General features: G+C 39.3%; 1 protein-coding gene across 1 annotated transcript; it reads right to left on the bottom strand.

The window, feature by feature from the left end:
- Nucleotides 1-472: 472 nt before the first annotated feature.
- On the bottom strand, nucleotides 473-20,621 carry LOC127556973 (vomeronasal type-2 receptor 1-like). Its single transcript, XM_051990478.1, has 6 exons — nucleotides 20,602-20,621; nucleotides 17,522-17,813; nucleotides 11,537-12,409; nucleotides 8,025-8,249; nucleotides 4,207-4,330; nucleotides 473-2,132 (listed from the first exon to the last, which is right to left on the bottom strand). Exons 1-6 carry the CDS (start codon nucleotides 20,619-20,621, stop codon nucleotides 1,150-1,152), a joined length of 2,517 nt encoding a protein of 838 aa, XP_051846438.1. The 3' UTR covers nucleotides 473-1,149.
- Nucleotides 20,622-21,136: the final 515 nt, after the last annotated feature.

The raw sequence follows: 21,136 nt of genomic DNA, 5'->3' as shown, positions 1-21,136 counted from the left end.
AAATAATAAAATGTAGGTAAAAGCACTTTAGGAACTTTAAAGTACTGCAGAAACATCCATTAATAAGAGGGGGTTAGCAGGTACTATCAATGTCTTAGCCCAAAAGGAACGAGGCCATTAGTGGGATTCTGGGTACTATCCAGGCCAGAAGGAAAGAAGTTCTCCTGTATCTCCTTGTATCACACCATCAGCCAGAAGGGCCTGCCTCACTTAAACATTTCCCTTCTATCAAGCTGTCCACCTGAGTAGCTCTCGTTATCTGAGCCAACACTGTTGTTGTTTCCATAACCAGAGATGGCTGGGAGCTCCTTCTTCTGTCTCTATATTTAGTCTCAAACTTTTCATTCAGACCAAGAACTCAGACCAAGGACTCAAGGAATATCTGAGTTGGGGGAAGCCATGGAGATTCCTTTGGCCTAAGGCCCTCAATAGCACCCTAGACTTCTTTACAACATAATATAAACAGGTAAAATTCTTACAGCATTTTCTCCATTTGGTTTATTTCAAAGTGCCATGTTCATCCAAGGAAAAGACCAGGAGCACATATTTCTTTCCAATATTTCAATTAGATTGAGACAAAAACCTAGAAAATAAAATAAAGTTTCCCTCCAATGGCCTCATCATTAATGGCGGTTGCCAGAGATTAGCCAACTACAACAAATAGACCGTGTACAAGAATTCACCAAGGGGTATCTGCAAGTGGTTGTGGGATATAGAGGCGATTTAAAACACGTTGGGCCTTGCAACTAATGGGCAAAATTAAATTCTGCCAAATGCAAATAATTTGTTATTTGACAGAATTTTGGATCCTTTACGCTCAGATTTGTTCTGACTATAATTGCATGCTAAGTGGACCCAATTGTATATTCCTTCCCCATCAACTCCTTTATTCGCCATGGGAACACCAAACCCCAAACAACCAAATATGAATGTTTAGAAGGTCTGCTTGTGCTACTTTCCCTGCCTGTGTGAACATTCTGGTGGGAAGGCCCATGTTCTAGGTGAAAAATTAACCCACCAGTGCCTAACTCAATATCTCCCCTAAAGTAATCAAAAAGCAGTGAAGTGGAAATGCCCAATTCCTGGTAGTAAGAACAGGAGAGGAAAGCAAATCAGCATTGAAATTTGGAAATAAGACTCCAGCCTGGATCAGTCATCAAGTACAACTGTAGATACCGTGACGTTCATCTCACTGCTGACAGAGGCCGACGTCAGCTGGATGCTCTTGTCAGTGGTAGGGACCTGCCCACCCACAATCTCATCTGTGTTTCTCTTGGGCCGAATCAGGATGATGTAGCACTTGGGGGCGAATATACAACCGAGTAAACCGATGCTCGACGCCAGGATGGCGAAGATTTCCACGGCCACTTTGAACTTGCCCTTGGTGCTTAAGTAAGCGGGGACGAAAGAGATCCAGACGATAAAGAACACCAGCATCCCGAATGTGACGCATTTTGCCTCGTTATAATTATCAGGCAGTTTGCGGGCGACAAAGGTGGTCAGGAAGCAGAGAAGGGCCAGAAAGACGTCGAATCCAAATACCGAGCACAACAACTCAATGGACCCTTCGTTACATTCCAGGATGATCTTAATGGTCTGGGACTCCATGTTTTTGTACAGTTTAGGGGGCATTATTACCAAATAGGCGGTGCAAAGGCCCATCTCGATGAGAACCGAAAAGAGCACGATGAGCTTTTGACAAATGGGCGGGACAGATGTAAATCTGACTTTTGAGTTGGATGCTCTATGGGATGAATATAATCTAATGGTTTTACCCAAAATGCAGGAGAGACAAAGAGAAAAGCCCAAAGCCAGCGTCACCTGGCGGGCCTTGCAAGACCAGTCGTAGGGCTTGCCAATGAAGAGGAGAGAAGTAAGGAGGATGATGATGAGAGAAAGCTGGAGGAGAAAACTCAACTCCCGGTCATTGGCTTTGGCCAGGGGGGTTTTCCTATAAACCACATACACAACTGTCACGGCCAGGACCACCAGCGCGCTAAAGATGGACAGGGTCACGAGGGTAATGCCTAAGGCTTCACCGTAAGCCAGGAATTCCACCTCTTTCAGCACACAGTCGCTGTTGTCCTCATTGGACCAGTAATCCTCATGGCATTTGCTGCATTCCCTGGAACCTGGAAAACAAAGGGAAGAGAAATAGAAAGTCTGGAAGGGGGGGGGGGGAGAGGGGGGATCCTGTTTTCTTTGGACCACAATGAAAAAATGAGAAATCTTAGACTTCACTTAGACCAATCCCTTCATTTTATAGATGAGGAAAGTGAGACTCACATAGGTTAATGGCTTGCCCAAGCCCCAAGGGAGTAGGAGAAGTGGGAGAGCCAGATTTGGAGTCCTGAGTTCCAGTCATAGCCTTGGTACTTACTATCTGAGTGACCTTAGGAAAGCCACTAAATCTTGTGGGACCTCAGTATTCTCAGGTGTAAAATAAAGCAATGGAGCTAGATAACTTTTAAGGCTTCTTCTGGCTTGGGGTAAGTCAGTCAGCAAGCATTTATTAAGCACTTACTATGAACCTAAGAACTATGTCAAGTACTGGGTACACAAATGTCAAAACAAAACAATTCTGAGCCTCAATGAGATTATATTTTACCAGGAAAGCAGCTCTACATAGACATGCATACATATATATATATATATATATATATATATGAATATACCATATACATGAATAGATATATGAACATTCTATCTATGAGAATATATATGCCATATGACTATATATGCTATGCATGAATGAGAATATGTATGTGCGTATATATTATATAGTATATACTTATGTAGACTATATATAACATATATATAGTCTGTGTACATATGTGTGTATATATGTATACTATGTAGTATATATACATATATACTATATTAATCTATTTGGATGTGTGAATATATATGTATGTTTGTATATAATATACCCATATACACACATTATATATACATATACACACATATATGTATATATATATAATATACACATTATATATATATAATACACCATATATAAATATAATACACCCATATGCACACACTATATATATATAATACACCCATATACATACATATATATAATATGTACACACACACATATATCTTTATTCATTTCTTTATATTCATTTATAAAATACAAGCTCATTTCAGTAGGAAGGCACTAGCAGCTAGGGGTGTAGTAAAAACCTTAGAAAGGGCAGAAGGTGGGATTCTAATTGAAGGAGGATAGGATTCTAAGATAAAGGGGAAAGGAAGTACATTCCAGGCATTGGGAAGAGTCTAAGAAAAAGTGTGTAGATGAAAGACAAGTTTCAGAGGGATAATGTAAAGACCAGTTTAATAAACCACAAAGGGAGGAAAGGATATGATAAGTGCTGAGGCTAGAAAGGACTTAAGTGGGAGCCACATTATGAAGGATTTTTATTACTTAAGAGAGTTTGTATTTGATCTGGCTGCACTAGGAAATCACAAAGGAAAAAAAGCAGAGAGGTTAATTGGCTTGCCTGAAGTCACACAGGAGTAAATAGTAGAGTTCTTTGTACTTAGATCCCCTGCCCCAAAGCCTAGCAGACTCACTGGAACATAGCAGGCACTTAATATTTATCGATTGGTTTTTATGAGCTTTTTGTAACCCCTTTGCTCGATCTCAAATCTTCTTTTGATTTTCCTCTTCCAAATAAAAAAAGAATAATCATAATCTTTGTAACAAATAGACAAGCAAAATAAGCCCACATATTTGACATATTCAAAAATGGTTGTCTCAGTCTGCACCTTGAGAACATTATTATTCTATCAGACACTGATTTCTCAGCAGTACTCTGGAATTACTTTCTCTTCCATTTATAATATTGCTCTTGAGGTCGTACGTCATCGTTCCATTCAATGCTTATTCTCTTTGCTTGGGACCAAGTGACAACTATTTTTGCCATAGAGGAATTTAGGGTGAGGTAAGTTCACTTTAGGCATCCCTTAAGAGGTTTTAATTATGGAAATAATGCAATGACTTTGTTCAAAAATGCCAGTTAACATCGCAGACACGGGGTGGGGTGGGGACAAATCTTAGAATGGACTGAAAAGAAAGACAAGAGGAAAAGGCTCATTTACGTATTATTATTATTGCATTTTTTAAAACCCTCACTTCTATAAAACAAAAATGCATCCAACCATGTGTTTCACAACAGGTAAAAGGCAATCTCACTCTACCTGGCTTAAGGGACACATGACCATCGGCACATGGGATACAATCAAAACAGCATATGGGCTCCCCTTGGCGAATCCCCTTCCTGGTTCCAGGTCTACACAGCTCAGTGCACACTGATGTGGGGGGCTAAAAAGAACAAAACACAGATTTTTATTCTACAATGTTAATAAGACTGAAACTGGGATGAAAAAAAAATCCAGGTGGAGAATACTATGGAGCTCTTTATCCACCTCCCTCTTCCTCACCTTCCCACCCTAGACCAAGGGTTTAGTCTGGAAAGGATCAAAAGTGGAAAACCAAACATGGAGATTGTGGCTCCTTCTGAGACAGAAAAGAAAAATAGGCCCAAACCCCACTTATTAACGTGGACTATTTATGTGTCTGGTAACCCTTCAACAATGTGTAAAAGGATCCCACGAAAGTAGAAACAAAGCAGATCTTGTTCCATCTCATTATTTGCCTCCCCTCCCACAGCCTGAAAAAGTTGTTTGAGAACTAGTTACTTTTTTTCCTTCATGTCTTTTGGAAAGACAAAAATCATGAGTAAGAGTGGACCCCAGATATACTGTCACTGATTAACATTAGTATCACCATCATCCTCATCATTATAATTAGCTTTAAAATTGTGTTTTGAGCTTTACAGATTGTTTTACTAATATTATCTCATTCTATTCCTACAAGAGTCTTTGGAGGTCAGTAGTATTAGTATCCCTATTTTACAGATGAAACTGAAGCAAACAGGAGTAAAAGGATTTGCTTGGTCAACTAGGAAGTATCTGAGATCACATTTGAATTCAGGTCTTCCTAACTCAGCCCTCTAACTATCTAGGAGTCAGAATGTTTGGTTAATGGGAGCCATATTAACTAAGAGAAAGAGAAAAATAATCAACCAGTTACAGTTGTTTCTCTTAGGCGCTACTAAATCTACTTTTGAAATCTTCCCTCTGGGACTTAAGCTCCTATGTCCCAGGCTGGGGGAGTTACTAAGTTATTATATGTTATTATGTATGCGTTGATGTTTCACTGACAATCAAGGAAGGATGTTGCAAATGGGAGGAAATTGTAAATTGAAAGTGTTTATATAGTAGCTAAAATATCACTGTAAACAGCAACCTCTGAGTGAAGGAGCTACTAAAGAATTTCCTTATCTCAGGCAATGAACTCTAAAAGTAGATTATTATCAAGTGCCTTCTGTTTAATCTTGACTATTAGTAAAGAAACTATCTTCCTACAAAGGTGCTAAAAACTTGACAGCTGGCTTTTCTATGCTATTAGATATAATATAATAAATATATTGTATATATAGCTGAGCATCTCCACTAAGGATTTAAGAATTCATCAGTTTATGTAAAAAGCCCTGTTTTTCATTTCTATGATTTTAATAAATAATAATAATAGTTAACATTTATATAGTGTTTATTATGTCATAGGCTCTGTATTTTATACAAATTTCTGTATGAAATTTTATAAAATTTCATCCTCACAACCATCTTGGGAGATAGGTGCTATTATTATTTCCATTTTACAGAAGAGGAAACTGAAGCAGAGTGAGGTCCAGGATCACATAAGTGATCTTGAAGGCAGATTTGAACTCAGGCTCCCTAAATCCAGAAACAAACATCTCTGAAAAATAACTAAAGTTTGATAGGTTTATCCTTTAAATGTATTGGAAAACCATAAGCTGACAGAATGGGAATTGATGGAACAAGGGAAAAAAGTTGATTTGTGGGAATATTCAAGGTAGGATGATCTAATTCAGGCTGTTGTAGTCATTTTGCTCTCCTGCTTATCTCTTCCCTGTCTAGGATCTTCTACAGCACCCTTCCCACTGGTCCTTTCCTTCTACTCTGCCCTCAGGCATGCATGGATCATCCTAAGTCTGATCAAAATCCTTCCCATGATCCAGCTCCTCATCCAGTTTCCAGTTTCTCTCTTCTTTTCCCACCATCAAACTACTTAAATGAATAACCTATACCTTCTGCCTGTTTCCTCATGACCCGTTCCCTTTTCAACTTCCTATACTACAGAATCAATTCACCAATTTCATCTAGTCTACACCTTCCATGGCTCCGAAGCTGCTCTTTCAGTGGCACCTTCTTGCTTGCCAAATTCAATTGCCTTTTAAAATAACAATTTATTCTTCTTAACTCTCTTCGAATTTGATCTTGTGGATCAAGTCTTTCTCCTTTAAGTTCTCTCCTCCATTGACTTCTCCAGCATAACAATACCCTGGCTGTCCTACTTTTCAATATATATCCTGTACCTCTGCTGGAACCTACTCAACTAACTCTTAACTTTCTCTCCTCACCTCTTCCCCTCCTCCACACACACAAAACTGGACCTTTACTTCCAGACTTGGTCTTTTGACCTACTTTCTTCTCCCTCTAATCTTTTATTCAGAGAACACATCATTTTCTAAATTTGACAAAGGTCAAAATATGCTCTGACCAACTAATATTTATGGTTTGTGTTATTTGGACATGAGCCAGGAAGATGGAAGAATTGAGGAGTTAAAATAAGCATGATTTGAATTGGAGAGCAGTTGACCAACAAGGGATGGATCCAACAGTCGTGTACCCAATCTGGAAATAACCCCAGAATGGAGCTAAATTAGTGCAAATGGAGACGAGGTGGAAAGAAATGGAATGTAGAAAAGTAGAAACAGAACTAGCAATCAGCTGAAGGATTGCAAAAACTTAGAGCTGCCCCTCCTCTCTAGCTCTCTCCAAGATTCTTCTAGTTCAAGCAGCAGATTAAGTGATCACTCTCTTCCCTGCCTCTCCCCTATTATTTTACAACTCCAGTACGAAGGGACAAACATGACGCTGACTTTTTGAGGGACCTTGAAATTCTATATTCCTGGATGGGACTGACCTTTCATCAAGGGAACTGATCAGGTTAAAAAGCTCGGCTTTCTGGGAAGTGGTAGGCATTCGTTTTTTGTTTTTTTTCTGAGAATTTCTTCAGGCTTTATGACAGCCAGAAAAATTACTGAACCTATTTCTATTACTCATTATCTCCTTCTACCAACTGCTTCACCTCCTGCCATATTATCCCAACCAGTATCTCTGTGAGATTTCTGTGAGACTGAGCCCTCTCCCCCAAATCACACTGTGGCTGAGAACACTAATTCTGGACCCATCCTGAATTCTCAAAAAGGAAACCCCACCTATTGATTTAGGTTGGCATCTATACAACAGTTACTATCAATTTAGAAGGTTGTCTGAATAAGTATATTCAAAGTAAAATTTGAATCCTTGGTCTTCATTTCACTTTAGGGATAAGGAATAATAATTTATAGAGACCTATTATGTGTCAGGTACTGTACTAGAGCTGTGCGCCAAGCTCCAACTTTGGTAATCTCTTCCCACCCATCCATTCCCTCTCAATGAGAAGAGAATCCATTAGTTTAGGAACTAGATCTTAGGGGGAAAAGATGTATCCCCAGCAAAAGGCAACCATGCAATAAGACCCTTAAAAACCTTGAGCAGCTAAATGGTGCAGTGGATAGAGCACTGGGCTTGGTGTCAGAAACACTCATCTTCCCAAGTTCAAATCCAGCTTCATCCACTAGCTGTGCGACCCTGAGCCAAGTCCCTTGTTCCTGTTAGCCTTAGCTTCCTCATCTGTAAAATAAGCTGGAGGAAATAACCAACAGCTCAAGTATCTTGACCAAGAAAACCCCCAATGGGTCATGAAGAATTGGATTTTATTGAATCAATTGAAGAACAGCAGTCATAAGAAGGGAAGTAACTACAATAGTCTTTGAAATGAAATCTTTTTGTATAGATCTATAAAATAAGAATCCAAGATGACTAACCTCCAATGTTTCAGTGTGCCAATATACGGATCCATTATCTACCAGTAACTCAAATTTCGACGCAGTGAAACTGTATGTTCCAAACTTCACAAAGTCAATTTTCCCAGCATCATTTAGTTGCCAGTTCAAGAGGTCATAATATCCAGTTATATCTCCATCTTCATTAAGTGCCAATGTTTCATTATTGTGGGTTTGAAATTTAAGTATCTTCATATAATACATTAACTAGAAATCAGAAAACAGAAAAAGAAGCTTATCAAAATCCTTGTAGTTTAGGAAACACAATTTTATGATTAAAAAAAAAAACCTATTTTGAGCTTATGTAGCTATTCATAGACTTGGATTCCCCCTACACATTCAAATCATTTAGGATCTATATGCCTTGGGATGAAGGAGAAAGCACAAAATCAAAATGGATGTCCACAGATGGATGGCAAAATTGTCATATAGACTTTTGAGTGGAAGAAAAAAGGGAAGTTCATCACTTCCCAATTCCAGGCAGTATGTAGTGCTACTGTATGTTACAGTGAGATTTTTTTTGTAGAATATGGGGCACACAACAGCTGGATAAGTGTGGTCTTATTTGTTAGCAGAATAGAAAGCCATGGAGAACTCTTAATCACTCCCATCCAATTCTTACACTTTTGTGTAAGAGTCTGAAAATCCTTTAATAGAAGAAACAGGACTCAACACTACCTCAAAGGACCAAGCCGTGTACATTCATGAAGTGCTTTTGTTTAAACTAGGTATAATAGGAAGAACAAATTTTATTTTAAAGCAACCAATATCAAATATTCAAGTACACATATACAGATAAGAAAAATTATAGTTAAATTACTTACAAATGATTTACTTTCTTTTAAAATCTTGTATAATTTGGCACAATTGACATGTCTGATCTCTTTGAAAGTGAACAGAATAAGTTTAACCTTCTTCAATGTGGTAACTCTTTAAATATTTGGAAATAGAGATTTTCCCTCCTCTCCTTAAGTCTTTTTTAATATGGGCTAAACATTCTCTATTTTCTGAATGTATCTGTTGTCCAGTTGTCTCACCAGTCTAGTCATCCAGAATAGGACCCTAACTCAGCAAAGCCCTTCCTAAAATCTGGTGCTTAGAACTGAACCCCATCCTCCAAGTCCCCCCCCCCACAGATGAGAGCTGAATGTATTACAACTATGACCTCTTTACTTCTAATCCCTTCCCTTTGAGATATCAGAGCTTCTGGCTAACTCCTCACAATGTTGTCTGAAGATTTCTTTTGTGTGTGTGTGTGTGTGTGTGTGTGTGTGTGTGTGTGTGTGTGTGTGTGTGTGTGTGTTTCAATCTCTTTGTTCTTTTCTCACAGAAGTTATTTTTGGCCATAATTTATCCCATCCAGTCTTTGTAAAGTTGATTTTTGAATCCCAAGTATGGAAACTCTCTAATATATCTAATGTTACTCCTCTCACACCATCATCCTAGTACTATCTGTCTGGATGCTGACTCTTGTCATCTAGCCTATTAGCTATCTTTCCCGTCTTTGGGCTGTCTATGGGGCAGGTGAGCATGTGTGCTCTCTATGTCATCACGCACACCACTGATTAAAATCACAACCAACGTAGATAGGGCCAAGGACAGATTTCTAAGAAATCCCAGCAGAATTCTGCTTAAAAGCTGACATTGATCCTTCTACTTCCAGTCATTTGGTCAGTTTCCATTTCATTTAATTGTACTATTATCTAGTCCATATCTCTCTATCTTGGTGATAAAAATATCATGGGAGATTTAAGACATTATATTAAAGTCACATTAAGGTAGAAATTACTGAATTTTGGTCCTTTCTTGAAACCCAGTTGTGATGGGATGAAGAAGGGAGGGATAAGTCGAGAGTAGTAACTATCTGAAAAGGGCCAAGGTGGAATAATATAAGATACAAGAAGGCTTGAGATCTCCCAACATATATCATATTGATTTCAGTGCTATCCCTCTGGGTTTGACAATTCTTTCACGTAGCTGCTGCTTTTTGCTTATATGCTTCTGATGCAGAAAAAAGCAACTGAGATCATAGAAATCTTTCACCCCGTGTCTCCTGGCAGACAACTTGCCTGACTGCTTCTTTAACAATGTGCTCTAAGCCAAGTCTACCAATGGATTCAAAACTGTGGGAAGAACTCTTTGGTGTATTATCCAGCTTTCCCTCACAACTCCAATCCCATCTCACCATCTTCATGCCCTTACCCATCATTAATTTATGCCCTCGAATCCCAACAAAACTCAAGTTAAAATTGATCTCAAGTAGTCATTTATCTAAGTTCTCCCCTTTTATTTTCTCCCATCACATTATCATGCTTGAGCAGTGTTTTTAACAGACTATGAACATTTATCCCATCCTATCTTTGTGAAGTTGATTCTTGGAGCCCAAGCAGAGATTCCAAACTGGAAGAGATCTTTGATACGATATAAACCAGCCTTCTTATTTATAGAAAAGGAAAGTGCCCAGAAGGAAGTTAAGTCAATTAATCAAGGTCGTCCAACTAGTACGTGGTATAATCCACACAGATCCTCTGATTCCAAATCTAGCGCTCTTTTTTCTATAAAGCACTTCATCTTGAAAAATCAAAAGAATACGGCAGCCAAGATCTTTTTTCTCATTAAGACTCCAAGCTCACTTGTGGAACAAACCAAGGGAGATTATGAGCAGCAATGACATAAAATAGCAGAAATTTATTTATTTTTATTTCAAAATTTATTTTATAAATTATTATAATTTATAAATTTTATAAATTTATAAAATTTGTTTATTTTCTATTTAGGCATGAGTCTCAACTAAGCCTTTTTTTTTTTTTTTGCTGAGGCAATTGAGGTTAAATGACTTGCCCAGGGTCACACAGCTAGAAAGTGTGAAGTGTCAGAGAGCAAATTTAACTCAGACGCTCCTAACTTAAGGGCTGGTGCTCTACCCACTGTGCCTCCTAGCTGCTCCTAAGCCCCATTATTTCAAAGCTGTATGATAAGCTGAATAAATGAGGCAACATTTTAGTGGAATCTCCATATTTGAATTCTACCACCTCAAGACATAACGTCTCATATGGGAGCTTATCCATCCTCCCATTTGCATTTTCACTGGTGAACATGAGACACAGATCCTTCCTTCAGGTATGCTACACAAGAGTAATGCAAAGACTGGAAAAGATCATTCTGATTAACCGAACCTGGAAATTGATTATGAACACAGAGCGGCGGATAGAATACCAGTGAGAAGGACCCGAGTTCAAATCTGTCTCTGATACTTAACACTTTCTAACTGTGAGACTCTGGGCAAATCACTAAATCCCAATTGCCTCAGAGAAAAGAAAAGAAAAGAAATGATGGGGCTTAGTTGAGACTCATGCCTAAATAGAAAATAAATAAATTTTATACTATATACGTATATGTTTGTGTATAATATACATGTATAAAGTTAGAAACTTGCAGCTAAGTTGACAGTGGGATTGGTGTTCTGTTAAGTAAAGATTAAAAAAACCTCATACCTGCCACGGCTCAAAGTCTTCCAAATAGGCACATGTGTTTCCCGGTATATAAGGTCCTCGTCCCTCTTCACATCGACTCATTTCATCCAGCGCGTAAGCCAAAGCATAGACTGCATTCTTCACGTTGTTTGTTATCCGGAGCTGGGACACATCCAAGTAGGTATTTTCCAGGTCCTCTAACTTCTCCTCTCCAGTACAGAGTTTATCAGACGTAAAATAAATTTGGTTCTCTTGTCCAGTCATGTTGACCCTGTGGTCAGAATTATAGGGCACGCTGCTGTTGGGCCAGGTACAGTTGAAAGCAGTCTGCCAGAACTCAATCGTAATGTTATCGTTGGGATCCTTGTTGGGATGAATGTCATAAAGAAACTCCTTTAAGCCTTTTATGTCGGCTCTGGGCACGGCAAACCCAATGGTTCCCCCGAGATAGGGGAAGTATTCCGGCTTGGCGATGAGGGAGGATGTTATCCAGGCCTCGCTGGCTATCCACGTTCGGCCTCTTATGTCGTGGTATTCAATTTCCAACAGAAAAGGACTGAGGTCAATATCTGAGGAGTAAAGCACGATGACCTTGGCTGTGGAGTTTTTGATGGCCCAGATGGCATTCTGCATTTTTGCCTTGGAGTAGATCTTGGGGATGGTTTCAGAGAACGCCACGCAGAGATTAACCTTCTCAATTTCCTCTTTGAAAACTTTAATGCCGTACTTCCCATAGTCATCATCAGCGGCTATGGCACCTATCCAGACCCACCCAAAATATTTGATAAGTTGTACTATTGCGTGAGATTGTCTCTGATCACTTGCCATTACTCGGACGTAAGATGGGAACTGGTATTTATCACTAAGAACGGAGCAGGAGGAAGCATAACCCACCTAGAAGAGAATACATCCCCCTCATTAGTACTGAACAAGAGAATGCAAACACTGTATATTAGTAGCTCTAGCTCTCTCCATCTCTATTCAGAAGAGAAAAAAATACACATTTTCTTCAATTCGACCTGACAAGTATTGTATTAAGCACTTACTATGTGCTAGTCACTGGAAACAAAGACAAAACCAAAATAAATCTCTGCCCTTGAGAAGCTTACATTCTACTAGCACACTTCTTCTATAAGTATAATACCCATTATAATTCTATGTAAGCTATCATTAGTTCTCAAAAACAACAATAATGATTAATATTTATAAAGTTACATAAAGCCTGAAAAATGATTTGCGTTGTGTCTCTTACTGACTGAAGCAGTAAATGTTTGATCACTTATTATATATAAAACTATTCCAGTCACTAGGGGGATACAAAGTTTAAATAAAACCTAGCCCCAACCCTCATCAATGAAGTAATATCTATTAAGTCCCTACTGTGTACCAAGCATTGTATGAGGTATCCCATAAAACTTGGAAGTCATCTATCTGAAAAATAAAACATCCACATGGAAAACTAAATTTAATATTACATGATAGATGTATTTAAAGTGGACAAAACCAAAGTACTTAAGATATTTAGTTGGGAGTAGTAGAATAATGGTCTTCAGATATCTGAAAGTCTGTCAGGTGAAAGAAGAATTGAACTTATCCTATTTGGATTCAATGGGTGGAACCAGGAGCAATGAATAACCATGTAGGCTTCACATTCTACCAATGGAAGTAGCCCATGAGGGACTTGGACTCCTTCAGGAAATAATGAGGTCTTCAAGCAAAAGTTATGTTGTCTGTAGTATCTTGAGTATTGGAGAAAAGGAAGGAGGATGGAAGGAGGATTCTGGGAAGATGGCAGAATAGGTTGGTAAATAAATTTCAAGCTCTTCAGATTTCCCCACAAATAGAAATTTATGCCACAGGGAGAACATAGACCTATTAAAAATCAAGAGGACTTGGGGCAGAATAGGGGTCCTCTTAGTACAACCCAATAATGTCTGAAGAAAGCCCCCAAGCTGGGCTAGTTCTGCACAAACACCAAGTGGGGAGTTCTGGGGTGAGTGGGGTAGGACTGCAGCTTCAGCAGGAACCACAGAAACTTTCACCTCCTGGACTGTTTGTGGAGCAGGGTCTGAGTCCCGGAAGATTGAGGGACCCTCGGCTAATTAGGAATGCCAAGCTGTGCTGCAGAGCCGTGACCTGGGGTGAGAAGGAGCCAACATACCTGGTGTGCAAGGGCAGTGGGGCAGGGACACTGCTGGCTATGGGTATTTGCAGGAGGGGAAACTCTTGGTTTGGGGGTCTAGGTCAGTGAGGAGAGCTGAGATAAAGCCAGACTACCCCATGATTAGTGATTACACTAATACCTCTTATTGAAAAAATGAATTGGCAAGGAACAAAGAACCCCACCATAGAAACATACTATGGTAACAGGGAAGATCAGGGTTCATCTTCAGAGAAAGACATTAAAGTAAGAAAAGCTCCTGCCCCAAAGAGTAACGTGAAATGTTCCCCTGTCCAAAGAGAATTTATAGAACTCAAAAAAGAATTTAGCAATCAAATGAAAGACATTGAGGAAAAAATTAAAAAAAAAATAAAAACCATCAAAGAAAAACAAGATTATGAAAAAAGGTCAACCAATTAGAAAAGGAGATAGAGTTTCAAAGATGAAAATAATTCTTTGAAAATTAGAATTGGGCAAGGAGAAACCAATGAAGCTATGAGAGAACAAGAAATAACAAAATGGATTATAAAGAATGAGAAAATAAGAAAACTGACAATCTAGAGAACAGATTAAGAAGAGAAAATATAAGAATAATTGGACTGCCTGGGAGTTATAACCAAAAAGAGAACCTTGACACAATAATGCAGGAAATAATCCAAGAAAATTGTCCTGAAGTCGGGTTAACAGAAATAGAAAAAAATCTACTAATCATCATTTCAAAAAGACCTTTTGTGGAAAACACACAGGAATATTATTGTCAAATTTCAAAACCCCAGATCAAAGAGAAAATTTCACAAGAAAAAAAAATAAACAAAACAAAACAAAATTTAAATATGCTGGAGTTCTAATTAGAATTGCACAAGACTTATCAGCAGTTACAATAAAAGACCACAAGTCCTGGAATCATATCTACCGTCCATGGAAAGAACTAGGCCTGTGGCCAAAAATATCATATCCAGCAAAATTGTCGATAATATCAAATGAGAAAAAATGGACATTCAACAAACTTGCAGATTTTCAGGACATTTTATCGTCTAAACCCAAATTTAACAGAAAATTTAACATATGAATCAATATCAAAGATCAATTTCAAGGAACTCAACATGAACAAATTGTTTAAACATGGACAAATTGTTTATGTGTTTTTTCATGTTTTTCATCTTTTAATTATGTACTATATGTTCAAGATTCACATCAATGACAGGGGTAGCTCAAAAGAAAGATTGACAGAGTTAAGATAAAAACACTATAATAGTAATAGCAAGGCAAGTTAAGGAGCAGAATTAAAACAAAGAATCAGCAGGAATAGGAAAGATATGTGTAGGGGAGGGATGTGTATGTATGTATATATCTATATATGTATACATCAATACAGCTTTTCTTAACTAGAACTTGCTTGGGGATGGTGGAGAGAGAATGAAAGGGAGGAAAAGAATAAAGTACAGCAGAGAACCAAAGAACAATTTACAAGAAAGTAAAGGAAAAAAAATGAACATTTGGGAATATAATTTCTTCTACTAAAATATATATAGTTTCTTGATCTGATAATTTGTTGTTATGTATTTTGAATCCTCTCTGACGTTCTGCGGGGCACATCACAATGTTCTCTTTTGTTTAGCTTTATTTTGTTTTGTATTCTTTTTCTGTTTTTCTTTTCTTTCTTATTCTTAAAAAAAACAAATAAAAATAAAAAAGGAAGGAGGATAGAGCTGATGAAATATTCACTAATGGCTCTTTGAATCCTAAAATTCTGTAATCTTAAGTCCAAGGAGGAAGGCCATTTCTGACCAGAGGATAAGGGAAGGTTTCCTGGAGGTTATGGATCTGAGTTGTGCTTTAAAGGCCAGGAAGGAATTCAACCAGTGAAAGGGAAAACATTTATCAAAACCTTTGTGAGTGTGCTCTGCACTTTCTCATTCATATTTCTTCTTTTTTCATCACAGGCTAAAATTTGGACATAGGAATATTTCTTGAGATATCTGTATGATATAATGGATGGAGCTCTGGGTCTGCCTCAACCACTCACTCAATGTGTGACTCTTGGCAATTCGCTTAACCTCTGTCTGCCTCAGTTTCCCCATCTATGTGATGAGGGATTTGGACCAAATGCTTCCAACTCTAAATTCATGACCCTCTGATTCTCCTGAAGCACAATGGCTACAACAGTCAGTCATACTGAGTAAGCACAAGACCAACCGCCTGAATTGTCTCTTCTGGGGTATTGACTGTTTCTGATCAACTTTTTGCTCTTTTTGCCCAGATTGCAGAACCGTGGCATTTCAGAGTTCTAGCAAGTTCAGAGACTAGCAAGACTAGTCCATCCTTACCCTGTTCTTAGATGAGAATTCCCTTGATGACAACGTGTGAGAAATGGCTCCTTTGGACCCCAAATCTATTCAATCAGTATTCATCAATTTGATGTGATCGCACACTGGTAGTCATTAAAAGTTTCACATGTTATGCCCCAGAGCTGTGAATTGCTGCTTTTAAGATCACTTGTTTAATCACAGGAAGCAAATTAGGGGCCCTCCACCCTTGTTTTTCATTGTCCTGGTGACCAAGCTCAGTGTGGCAAAGATGACTCAGTCACATGGAAAGTCTTCCAACTTGTTTTTGTACCTCTAAACCACTCAGTCTTGTCCAACATAAGCAGATGACCATCTTATGACCACTTAGTCCCTGGGAAACATCCCATGCTTCTCTCAACCTAAGACCCTACACCCCCACCCTTCACTGATATACTTATTTATAATTGGGGCATCATTTTTGCCATTTGAAGCAAGGTCCATGAACCAATGGGATTCTCTATTTTGTGACACTTCTCTAGAATGCTAAGTCTGTTATCAAACCTTATCAAAATAAGGCCCTGAAGGAAGAAGGCATCTCAGATTGTGAGAAAGAGTTAAGATCCACCTCAATAGAAGGAATCATGGGCACTTTATTAAAGCCTCAGAGCTTTGTCACAGTGATTTTTCCTACAGATTGGACAATTATGATCCCCACAAACACTGAGAAGTAGGTCATCCAGACTTGGCTTGAATCCAGAAGGAGGGAGAGGAATTCACTATTGCCTATCTAAGTTGTGCATTCCATTTGGGGGAAGGAGAGGTCTCACTGGGTGATAGTATTTCCTTAGGACAAGTCAACAGTCTGAAAGAAATTTGTACCCAGTCCTTCCAGTTCTGTCCTCAGGGACACATGACATATCCATATGACATCCCTTCAAATACCTAGAGAAATCCAAGATGTCCCCTCTTAATCTTCTGTTCATTGAGCTAATCATTCTCAATTTCTTCTAGTAATACTCTTGTTATGTATTTGAGACTTTCATTCAAGCTATGCAACTATTCAGATTGGAACAAGATTAGATTAGCCAAAGTAGAGCAGAGTACAGTATGACTGTCACTTCCCTAATCTTGGGGCCCTCATTTATGCAGTTTAACATCGCATTTCCTTGGTTGCCAAATAGCACTATTTTCTGATAATTCCCACTTAAGAAACCCAAATGTTCAGATGAAATTCTGTCTAGCAGCAGCACTGCCATCTTGTACTTGTAAAAATGACTTTTTGCATCCAGTTTTCATTTTTTGGCCATTCTGAGGCCAGATTTAAATCAGGTCTTCATTACTGGAAGCCCAGTATTCCATCCATTGCAACAATTACCTGCTTCAAGATTAACTTCTCAAGGGGAAGGCACACCTAAGGAAAAAAACACGAGCCAACCTTTCCAAAAAATACCCTTCCAGAAAGAACATAAACTGCATTTTCATTTTTGCCACAATATCCCTCAAACATGGCTTGCTTTTTTTTTCTTGGACTCAATCTAGATCAAACTCGTGAGTTACCTGAGGAAAGTAGTACAGGCCCAGGAGTCTGGAAGTGGCCACCGACAGAGCAGATCCCCCTGCTCCCACGACCCCAGCAAGCGGGGCGCCGGAACTGCATCGAAAGTTGGGCTTGTGTTCATCCTGCCCTGTCAAGAATGACAATGTGCTTTCCATCGACTTGGAAACGGCGAAGCAGGTATCAAAAATCTGGTAGCCCAAGGTGATATTAGGCAGGATATCTTTCCTTTCGTTGATCTCCTTGATCGTATGGATCATGGTTTTGGTCCAGCGGAAACCTCGGAAGTAAAACCTGGAGAGGAAACCAGAGGCTAAAAGTTAGATGGTGGAAAATTGCAAGCTTTCTTCTTCTTGCTGCTAATAACAGAGTGGGGGCACGAACCCCATTTAGTAAGAGTTTGTTGACATGAAATATAAGCCTCTGAGAATAAGAACTAGTTTATCTTCCAACTAGCAACATCTCCCACCTGCTAACCCAAGACATATGGGACAGCAGCCAGAAAACCAGCCTCAATCAGGAAGATCTGGATTCAAGTCCTGCCTATCATGATCACTGACTGTACAACCCTGGGCAAATCATTTAATTTTTCAGTGCTTGACAGAACACTGTAAGACTATAAATAGGAAAAAAAAGATGATCTATATTGGTAAAGGAAATTATTTTACTGGTAGTTCCCTATTCTAATGAATCAACAATCAAGTCCTCTCTTCTCCCCTCCCCACACACACACAAAAAATCAATTAAGATTTGTTAAAAGCCTACTGTGGTCCAAATATTCTCTTAGGTGACATAGAGTTGCACGTAAAACTAAATACAGAGATAGAAGTGAACCAATCCTTGCCGTCCAGAGCTATTATTCTATTGGAGGAGACAACGTGAACATTTATAGAAACACACGAATGGGATCCAAGCTGATTCTCATGGGGAGAGCAGGAAAGCCAGCCTCCAAGGAGAAGGTGTTTATTTAGCAGAGTCTTAAAGGAGACCTGTAATTTTTAAAGGCAGAGGTGGAAGGGAGAGCATTCCAAGAACAGAGCAGTCAGGACAAAAGCAGAAAAACTAGGGAAGATCCATCTTGAGGAAAGAAGACCAGTTTGGCTTAATTGTTAAGTGTGGGAAAGAGAAGATTTGGGGGCTAAGTTATACCGAGATCTAAATATCAAAGAGAACAATCTATGTAATCCTGGAAGCCTCAGGGAGCCACTGGAGTTTATTAACAAGGAGTTACATGGCTAGACCTGTGCTTTGGAAAAATTACCCTAGCAGCCTTGTCTAAGATAAATGTCACGCAGGATCTTGTACCTAGTAGGTCCTTGACAATCGCTAGTGGAACTGCATTTCCTAAGCTCTATCTCACCCCTATGTTGGCTCCTTCATTATAGATGTCAGATTTAAGAAGATTATTGTTGCTCATGGCGGCCATATCAGAGTGACTCCCCCATAGCTTTCCTCATAATGTCCAAGAACCTGATTTCTATATCTCCAGAGACAGCTCTGAGTCTGAGTAGAGTGATAGGACCATCATCCCGGGGTCACCCTTCTTGTCCAAGCTGGTCACTGGACCACTTTCCCCATGCCTGAAGTTCCCTGCTAGCCCTGAGCCTTCCAGCATGGCCGCCCATCCCCACTCCTTGCTCCCTTTCTGGCCTGCAGCTGCCTTCTTGTTAGGAAATCCCAGTCCTTAAATGCTCTTGCTTGGATTGAATGGGTTCTACAGAAAGCTGAAGGTAGCCACTCACTGCTGAAACAAATATTCTTTTCTTTGGCTTCTTTCAGAAGAGGTCTATGGCTTCCCTCGAGATATCCGGGGAGAGTCCATGACAACAAGAGCTCAGAGTAGCTGGTAGATCTCCTCACGGTGAGCTCAGGAATGATCCCTCCAAATTAGGGAAGAGATATGGCCAGGGATGTCTCTAGGAATCTTGAGCACACGGGGTATGAGACCACAGCAAGAAGAAAAAAGGAGAGACCATTGGAGAAGCAGTGAATACAGGGTGCAGGGGGAAGAGTTTTGAATTTAAAGGCAAGTTCAAATATGTAAAAGAGGCAGGGTAAAATAGAGAACCTCATTGGTTGATGGATCTTGCTCTGGAGGGTCAAAGATGACTTATTAGCAGAGAGGGCTCAGGTTGGGTGAAACAGGGGCATCTCCACTGATTAAATGGTCCTAAGATCATTATAAGATGGTCGCCACTTCATATTGAACAAAAAAGAGTGGTCCAAAGACAAAAAGAAAATAAGTTGGGAGAATTTTCAAAGTATTAAGACATCCCACCCCTTTGGGGTTTGGACATGCAATTTGAGTAAAACAGGATGGAAATGTCTTTGTCAGGTGTCTTATGGCTGCACAAGAGCTTCATAACCTGATAAACGAGTAGTGAATGTTGTATTAAAGATTGAGGTCTACTATAAGAACTTATCTAGAAAGATAAGAATTATCCCTTTTAAATTTATTAGTTAATTTAAAAATTAAGATAAGAACTGCTTAATAATGATTGGAATAGAGTAGGGGTCCAAATGAATTATTTCTCACAGTTACTTTTAAAAGATAGGGGCAGGGTCTCAGCCCGTAATTTCATTGGTATAGGGAACTTCTAGGTGAGAAAAGTCCTTCTGCTAATGCAGGTTGGCAACTTCTCTATAATGTAGTCTTAGAGTGTTACTCACAACCCTGAGGATTTCAATGACTTATCCAGGATCACACAGCCAGGATGCATTGGAGGGAAGATGTGAACCCAGGTTGCCCTGGCCTTCCACGCATTACACCCTGCTGCCTCTCTAATATTCCTATTATCATGATCATATTGCTACTTTGACCTGTAAATTATGAGAAATTCAATAACTGTTCCCTGCTTCCCTTCAGAATGGCCCACTAAAGGAAACTTCATCAGGCAATGTCACTGTATGATCCTCAACAAATATATCATGGACTAGGACCCGATTGTGGAAACCCACGTCCCCAGAATTTCAGCTTTAAGAGAGACCTTAGAGGGCACTAGTCAAACATCTATAGGAATGGGCGCGCCCTCTACAGCAGACCTGATCAATCATTCAGCTTTTACTTCATGGAAGAACTTACCCAAAGCCCAGGAAGGCCATGCCATTCTGCAACAATTCTAAGGCAAAGAAAGCTTTTCTAGTCTTTGAGTCTAAATTTGTGTCTCTGCAACTTCCAGAATAAACCATCCTAAATCTAAGCACTCTAAATATGGGCCAAAAAACCCTATTGGATTATCCATTTCTTTTTTAAAACTAGAAATCAGGCAAGTCAACAAACATTTATTAAGCACTTACTATGTGCTGGACCTTGTGCTGTGTGTTGGGAAAACACCCCATCTCCTCTCTCAGCTCTCAGCAATTTACGATTTAATGGACTGGGAACTTTAAAAATACCCTGAAGTCCACCTAAGAGGCAAGTCACACAAAAAGCCACTGGGTCTGATTAATATTCCACATTTGAATAGGGCTAGGTGCCGGCTCCACATACCATTTTGGTTCCCACTGTCGGAAGGCTAACATACAAATTGCTCTGTTTGGGATTTTTAAAATATCATAGCGGGACTACAGTTTATCTGTAGCCTGATTTCACATTATACCTCTTCCCACACTCTACA

Source organism: Antechinus flavipes, chromosome 3 (genome assembly GCF_016432865.1).
Source record: "Antechinus flavipes isolate AdamAnt ecotype Samford, QLD, Australia chromosome 3, AdamAnt_v2, whole genome shotgun sequence".
NCBI classification, from domain to species: Eukaryota; Metazoa; Chordata; class Mammalia; order Dasyuromorphia; family Dasyuridae; genus Antechinus; species Antechinus flavipes.
The sequence above is the reverse complement of the archived record's forward strand: the minus strand, read 5'-3'. Positions and strand labels throughout refer to the sequence as shown.

What these genes read in the sequence shown, in the direction of transcription:
- LOC127556973 (XM_051990478.1), bottom strand. Translation starts at nt 20,621, where the DNA reads ATGGCCTTCCTGGGCTTTGG. An exon ending in AAGACTTTGAGCCGTGGCAG is followed by an intron (nt 8,250 to 11,536) that starts GTATGAGGTTTT and finishes TCTGATTTCTAG; the next exon opens with TTAATGTATTATATGAAGAT. An exon ending in TCATGTGTCCCTTAAGCCAG is followed by an intron (nt 2,133 to 4,206) that starts GTAGAGTGAGAT and finishes TTTGTTTTCCAG; the next exon opens with GTTCCAGGGAATGCAGCAAA.